The 7,960-nt window shown below is 47.0% G+C and overlaps 1 protein-coding gene across 2 annotated transcripts in view; it reads right to left on the reverse strand.

Annotated features, from left to right (window-relative positions):
• Positions 1–6,433, reverse strand: part of LOC146060786 (uncharacterized) — a 96,829-nt gene extending 90,396 nt beyond the window's left edge. The window contains exon 1 of one of the 2 annotated variants that reach the window (XM_083174417.1): positions 6,314–6,433. In XM_083174417.1, coding sequence (XP_083030543.1) covers positions 6,314–6,316 — 3 coding nt within the window. In that variant the 5' untranslated portion in view covers positions 6,317–6,433. Of the gene's footprint in view, positions 1–6,196; positions 6,287–6,313 lie in introns of those variants that run through there. The other variant, XM_083174428.1, reaches the window with a different exon arrangement.
• Between the last annotated feature and the right edge of the window lie 1,527 nt (positions 6,434–7,960).

Raw genomic sequence — 7,960 nt, forward strand, 5'->3', positions numbered from 1 at the left:
ATAATAATCTCTGTACAGCGCTGCAGAATATGTGTGCGCTATATAATAACTGGTAATAATAATCTCTGTACAGCGCTGCGGAATATGTGCGCTATAAAATAACTGGTAATAATCTCTGTATAGCGCTGCGGAATATGTGTGCACTATATAATAACTGGTAATAATAGTCTCTGTACAGCGCTGCGGAATATGTGTGCTATATAATAACTGGTAATAATAATCTCTGTACAGCGCTGCAGAATATGTGTGCGCTATATAATAACTGGTAATAATAATCTCTGTACAGCGCTGCGGAATATGTGTGCGCTATAAAATAACTGGTAATCTCTGTATAGCGCTGCGGAATATGTGTGCGCTATATAATAACTGGTAATAATCTCTGTATAGCGCTGTATAAGCAGGTTATTTGGGGTATAGCAGGGTCAGTGGGGGCTGTAATGGGGTCAGTAGATGGTGAAATAGGGAGGGATGTGATGGTTTATAAACAGGTTATTGGGGGTATAGCAGGGTCAGTTAGGAATGTAATGGGGTCAGTAGATGGTGCAGTAAGGAGGGGTGTGATGGTGTATAAGCAGGTTATTGGGGGTATAGCAGGGTCAGTATGGGATATATGGGGTTAGTAAGGGGTATAGCAGGTCAGTATGGGATATATGGGGTCAGTAAGGGGGGTGTCACGGGTTGTTATGGGGTATATGGGGTCAGTAAGGGGATGTAGCAGATCAGTATGGGAGACATGGGGTCAGTAAGGGGGAGTAGCGGGTCAGTATGGGATATATGGGGTCAGTTAGGGGGTGTAGCAGATCAGTATAGGATACATGGGGTCAGTAAGTTGCAAGTATAGTCAGAAAACTGAGGGAGAGACAAGTGCATTTACAGAGGAGAAGGTCCTCACAGAACTCTCAAAACTGAAAGTGGATAAATCAATGGGGCTAGATGGGATACATCCAAGGATACTAAAAGAGCTTAAAGGGGAGCTGGTAAAACCAATAACAGAATTATTCAAGCAGTCACTAGCTACTGGAGTAATCCCAGAGGACTGGATAACAGCGTATGTAGTCCCACTGCACAAAAGTGGAAACAAGGAAGAGGTAAGCAACTATCGACCAGTGAGCCTTACATCAGTAGTAGGGAAATTGATGGAAACACTCTTAAAACAAAGAATTGTAGAATATCTCAAAACCAGCAAATTACAGGATCCAAAACAGCATGGGTTTACTGGGCGAAGACCATGTCAAACAAATCTTATTGACTTTTTTTGACTGGGTGACTAAAGTAACAGATCAAGGTGGGGCTGTAGATGTAGCTTATCTAGACTTTAGTAAGGCTTTTGACACTGTCCCACATCGCAGACTGTTAAATAAACTTGAAAGCTTGGGATTTTGGGATTGGATTTTAAGATATTTGAACGGATAATTGCGTGGTTGCAGGACAGAAAACAGAGAGTTGTAGTAAACGGAGTACAATCAAAGGAGGGAAAGGTTACAAGTGGAGTACCCCAGGGATCTGTATTTGGACCGGTGCTTTTTAATATCTTTTTTTGGTGATATTGCAAATGGAATTAAGGGTAAAATGTGCCTTTTTGCAGATGACACAAAGGTATGCAACAGGGTAGACACACCAGGAGGGGTAAAACAAATTATTTATGATCTAGGTGGATTAGAGGAATGGTCAAGAGCATGGCAACTACAGTTTAATGCCAAAAAATGCAAAATCATGCACTTGGGTCTCAGAAATCCAAAGACTAAATATAGTATAAATGGCACTATAATGGAAACTACTGAGGAAGAGAGGGATCTAGGTGTCACTATTTCAGGGGACGTAAAGGCAGATAGGCAATGTAACAAAGCAATGAGGAAGGCAAGTCAGATGCTTGGTTGCATAGGGAGAGGTATCAGCAGTAGGAAGAAGTAATAATGCCACTGTATAGGTCATTGGTACGACCTCATCTAGAGGATTGTGTTCTGTTCTGGAGGCCATATCTCCAGAAGGATATAAATACATTAGAGCAGGCATGTCCAAAATCAGGCCTGGGGGCCAATTGTGGCCCGTGCCATCATTTCAAGTGGCCCGCAGCATCCAGCCAGAAGTGGGCGGAGCAACAGATGCAGGATGCACAGCACAGGACCGTAAGATGGGGTCCCGGTGAGCATGCCTTTAGCTTGCTATCTGCAGCAGTGAGGAGGTGCCGGCCGCCACAGTGAGATGTGTTTGGTGGCTTTCGGCCTTGCTCCTCCCCCTGGGCGTGGAAGGTCCTTTAGCACACTACAATTTAGCATCTACCGTGTCCCGGCACTTTGGAGAGGAAAAAAAAAAACAAGACATTGTTTTGCTGATCCATCGACGGAGGGAAACCATCTGTTTCTCCCAAATCGAATGGCAAGAGTATTCGACATCGGCCATGAACCATCGATGATTCCGAATCATCGATGGCCATCCGTAGTATAGGATATATGGGGTCAGTCAGTGGGTGTAGCGGGTCAGTATGGGGTGTAGTGGGTCAGTATAGGATATATGGGGTCAGTAAGGTGGTGTAGCGGGTCAGTATGGGGTGAAGTGGGTCAGTATAGGATATATGGGGTCAGTAAGGGGGTGTAGCGGGTCAGTATGGGGGTGTAGTGGGTCAGTATAGGCTATATGGGGTCAATAAGGGGTTGTAGCAGGTCAGTATGGGGGTGTAGAGGGTCAGTATAGGATATATGGGGTCAGTAAGCAGGTCAGTATGGGCTGTAGAGGGTCAGTATAGGATATATGGGGTCAGTAAGGGGGTATAGCGGGTCAGAATGGGGTGTAGCGGGTCAGTATAGGATATATGGGTCAGGACGGGGGATAGCGGGTCAGTATGGGGTGTAGAGGGTCCGTATAGGATATATGGAGTCAGTAAGGGGGGTAGCGGGTCCGTATGGGATATATGGGGTCAGTACGGGGTGTAGTGGGTCAGTATGGGATATATGGGGTCAGTATGGGATATATGGGGTCAGTATGGGATATATGGGGTCAGTAATGGGGTGTAGCGGGTCAGTATAGGATACATGGGGTCAGTAAGGGGTGTAGTTGGTCAGTATAGGATAGATGGGGTCAGTACGGGGGGTAGGGGGTCAGTATGGGATATATGGGGTCAGTAAGAGGGTGTAGCGGTTCAGTATGGGGGTGTAGTGGGTCAGTATACGATATATGGGGTCAGTATGGGGGTGTAGAGGGTCAGTATGGGGTGTAGTGGGTCAGTATAGGATATAAGGGGTCAGTAAGGGGGTGTAGCGGTTCAGAATGGGGTGAAGTGGGTCAGTATGGGATATATGGGGTCAGTATGGGATATATGGGGTCAGTATGGGATATATGGGGTCAGTATGGGATATATGGGGTCAGTAAGAGGGTGAAGCGGTTCAGTATGGGGGTGTAGTGGGTCAGTATACGATATATGGGGTCAGTATGGGGGTGTAGAGGGTCAGTATGGGGTGTAGTGGGTCAGTATAGGATATAAGGGGTCAGTAAGGGGGTGTAGCGGTTCAGTATGGGGTGTAGTGGGTCAGTATAGGATATATGGGGTCAATATGGGATATATGGGGTCAGAATGGGATATATGGGGTCAGAATGGGATATATGGGGTCAGTAAGGGGGTGTAGTGGGTCAGTATAGGATATATGGGGTCAGTAAGGGGTGTAGTTGGTCAGTATAGGATAGATGGGGCCAGTACGGGGGGTAGGGGGTCAGTATGGGATATATGGGGTCAGTAAGAGGGTGTAGCGGTTCAGTATGGGGGTGTAGTGGGTCAGTATACGATATATGGGGTCAGTATGGGGGTGTAGAGGGTCAGTATGGGGTGTAGTGGGTCAGTATAGGATATAAGGGGTCAGTAAGGGGGTGTAGCGGTTCAGTATGGGGTGTAGTGGGTCAGTATAGGATATATGGGGTCAGTATGGGGTGTAGAGGGTCAGTATAGGATATATGGGGTCAGTAAGGGGGTGTAGCGGGTCAGTATGGGGTGGAGTGGGTCAGTATAGGATATATGGGGTCAGTAAGGAGTGTAGTTGGTCAGTATAGGATAGATGGGGTCAGTATGGGATATATGGGGTCAGTATGGGGGTGTAGTGGGTCAGTATACGATATATGGGGTCAGTATGGGGGTGTAGCGGTTCAGTATGGGGTGTAGTGGGTCAGTATAGGATATAAGGGGTCTGTATGGGGGTGTAGAGGGTCAGTATAGGATATATGGGGTCAGTATGGGGGTGTAGAGGGTCAGTGTAGGATATATGGGGTCAGTACGGGGGGTAGCGGGTCAGTATGGGGGTGTAGAGGGTCAGTATAGGATATATGAGGTCAGTATAGGATATATGCGGTCAGTAAGGGGGTGTAGAGGGTCAGTATAGGATATATGGGGTCAGTAAGGGGGTGTAGAGGGTCAGTGTAGGATATATGGGGTCAGTAAGGGGGTGTAGAGGGTCAGTGTAGGATATATGGGGTCAGTACGGGGGGTAGCGGGTCAGTATAGGATATATGCGGTCAGTATGGGGGTGTAGAGGGTCAGTATAGGATATATGGGGTCAGTACGGGGGGTAGCGGGTCAGTATAGGATATATGAGGTCAGTATGGGGGTGTAGAGGGTCAGTATAGGATATATGGGGTCAGTATAGAATATATGGGGTCAGTACGTGTGGTAGCGGGTCAGTATGGGGGTGAAGAGGGTCAGTATAGAATATATGGGGTCAGTACGGCGGGTAGCGGGTCAGTATGGGGGTGGAGAGGGTTAGTATAGGATATATGCAGTCAGTAAGGGGGTGTAGTGGGTCAGTACGGCGGGTTGCGGGTCAGTATGGGGGTGTAGAGGGTCAGTATAGGATATATGGGGTCAGTATAGGATATATGCGGTCAGTAAGGGGGTGTAGAGGGTCAGTATAGGATATATGGGGTCAGTAAGGGGGTGTAGAGGGTCAGTGTAGGATATATGGGGTCAGTACGGGGGTAGCGGGTCAGTATAGGATATATGCGGTCAGTATGGGGGTGTAGAGGGTCAGTATAGGATATATGGGGTCAGTATAGGATATATGCGGTCAGTATGGGGGTGTAGAGGGTCAGTATAGGATATATGGGGTCAGTACAGGGGGTAGTGGGTCAGTACGGGGGGTAGCGGGTCAGTATAGGATATATGGGGTCAGTATGGGGGTGTAGAGGGTCAGTATATGATATATGGGGTCAGTATAGGATATATGGGGTCAGTATAGGATATATGGGGTCAGTAAGCGGGTGTAGTGGGTCAGTATAGGATATATGGGGTCAGTAAGGGGGTGTAGAGGGTCAGTATAGGATATATGGGGTCAGTAAGGGGGTGTAGAGGGTCAGTATAGGATATATGGGGTCAGTATGGGGGTGTAGAGGGTCAGTATAGGATATATGGGGTCAGTATAGGATATATGCGGTCAGTATGGGGGTGTAGAGGGTCAGTATAGGATATATGGGGTCAGTATAGGGGTGTAGAGGGTCAGTATAGGATATATGGGGTCAGTATAGGGGTGTAGAGGGTCAGTATAGGATATATGGGGTCAGTATGGGGGTGTAGAGGGTCAGTATAGGATATATGGGGTCAGTAAGGGGGTGTAGAGGGTCAGTATAGGATATATGGGGTCAGTATGGGGGTGTAGATGGTCAGTATAGGGGTGTAGAGGGTCAGTATATGATAAATGGGGTCAGTATAGGATATATGGGGTCAGTATAGGGGTGTAGAGGGTCAGTATAGGATATATGCGGTCAGTAAGGGGGTGTATAGGGTCAGTATAGGATATATGGGGTCAGTAAGGGGGTGTAGTGGGTCAGTATAGGATATATGGGGTCAGTATAGGGGTGTAGTGGGTCAGTATAGGATATATGGGGTCAGTATGGGGGTGTAGAGGGTCAGTATATGATATATGGGGTCAGTATAGGGGTGTAGAGGGTCAGTATAGGATATATGGGGTCAGTATGGGGGTGTAGAGGGTCAGTATAGGATATATGAGGTCAGTAAGGGGGTGGTGTAGTGGGTCAGTATAGGATATATGGGGTCAGTATAGGGGTGTAGTGGGTCAGTATAGGATATATGGGGTCAGTATGGGGGTGTAGAGGGTCAGTATAGGATATATGGGGTCAGTATGGGGGTGTAGAGGGTCACTACGGGATACAGGAAGGGAGAGGAATGGCTGCAGGCAGTTATACCGGAAGTATTACACACAGTGCATTAATAACGGAGACCCGGAGCCGTGCGGTGTGACCCTGCTGCTGCCGGCATACAGAGAACACATCCTCCCGGCGGCTTCCCCTCACACACTACCCGGTTGCCAGCACTTACCATGGCGCCCTCGTTGTCTCCTCTCCTCACTGCGCAGCCGATCACATGGGCGGCACCAACCTGAGAAGACGCTCACCTTAGCCAATCATACAGCAGAACTCTCCTGAGTGACAGTTAACGCTACCAATCACACAATGAGAGATGAACCTATAGCTCTGTTGCAACCACTATTCTACTCTCTATGATCACAAAGACTGGAGGACCGTAGATATATACCTGACCTACATATCTATATATATATAGACCTCATCCTCATGTGATTATACTATATATATATATATATATATATATATATATATATATATATATATATATATATATATATATATATATATATATATATATATATATATATATATAGGCTATTTTTCGATTTAAAAAAAAGAGGTGAATTTAAGTAAGACAAAAATAATAGATGTGGGTGGGGGGTGGATTGCCCTCTCCAGGAGGAACACAATGCTCTGCTCCTGCACTTCTGTCTCATGTAGGATTACCATCACCTGTGTTGAACAGGTTAATTGGTGAGATAGGTGTTTCACCACAGGTGATGGCAATCATACATCAAGAGGGAAGTGCAGGAGCAGAGCATTGTGTCCTCCTGGAGAGGGGCATGCTGGGAGGTATGGATAATGTATGATTGCCAGCACCTGTGGGGAGCTTGGTAACTGATAAGAAAGGTGTCACCACAGGTGCTGCCAATCATACATTACCAGGGAAGCTCAGGAACAGAGCACTGTGTCCTCGTGGAGAAGGGGCATGCTGGGAGGTATGGATAATGTATGATTGCCAGCACCTGTGGGGAGCTAGGTAACTGACAAGAAAGGTGTCACCACAGGTGCTGGCAATCCTACATTACCAGGGAAGCTCAGGAACAGAGCACTGTGTCCTCGTGGAGAAGGGGCATGCTGGGAGGTATGGATAATGTATGATTGCCAGCACCTGTGGGGAGCTAGGTAACTGATAAGAAAGGTGTCACCACAGGTGTTGGCAATCCTACATTACCAGGAAAGCCCAGGAACAGAGCATTGTGTCCTCCTGGAGAGGGGCATGCTGGGAGATATGTTATTATGAATTGTTCTGACATTTATGTCGTTGGGTTGAGCGAGCTGCTTGGATTTCCGAATACTCTATAAATGTCTCCTTTCTGTGGGGCTGGTCTACTATCAATAAATGGGCCCCATGTTTTATAAAAACGAGATGTAGGAACGGTGACATTTTTGAGGGTGTCCTACCTATTGTAAAACATGTATTTTAACAATAAGGTTTCAACTTCCGTCACTGTGGGGAGGTGTGGTTTTATCCAGGCGTTTAGAATGACTATTTTTGCCGCAGTGACCACCGGAGCATACAGGAGAGAAATGCCTTTGGCAAAAGCAAAGGATGGGATGATACAATAATTAAACCCACTGATAAGGGAGGGGGGGGGGGGGGGGTTGTACTGTGGTCTCGAGAAATACACCAAAGAGCTACAGCAACAATTGGGAGAACGGTCCTGTTACAAAAAATGGTACTTCTGTAGTTTCACGGTGCCAGTATGTGAAACTACTGCGGGGCTCGCTTCGCTCGCCCACGCTGCGGGCTCGCTACGCTCGCCACGCTATTTAAAATCAACTCCATGCCAACATGGATAGTGGGGGTATGAACTAT

This window comes from Crinia signifera, chromosome 1, assembly GCF_055691185.1.
Source record: "Crinia signifera chromosome 1, ASM5569118v1, whole genome shotgun sequence".
In the NCBI taxonomy this organism is placed as follows: domain Eukaryota; kingdom Metazoa; phylum Chordata; class Amphibia; order Anura; family Myobatrachidae; genus Crinia; species Crinia signifera.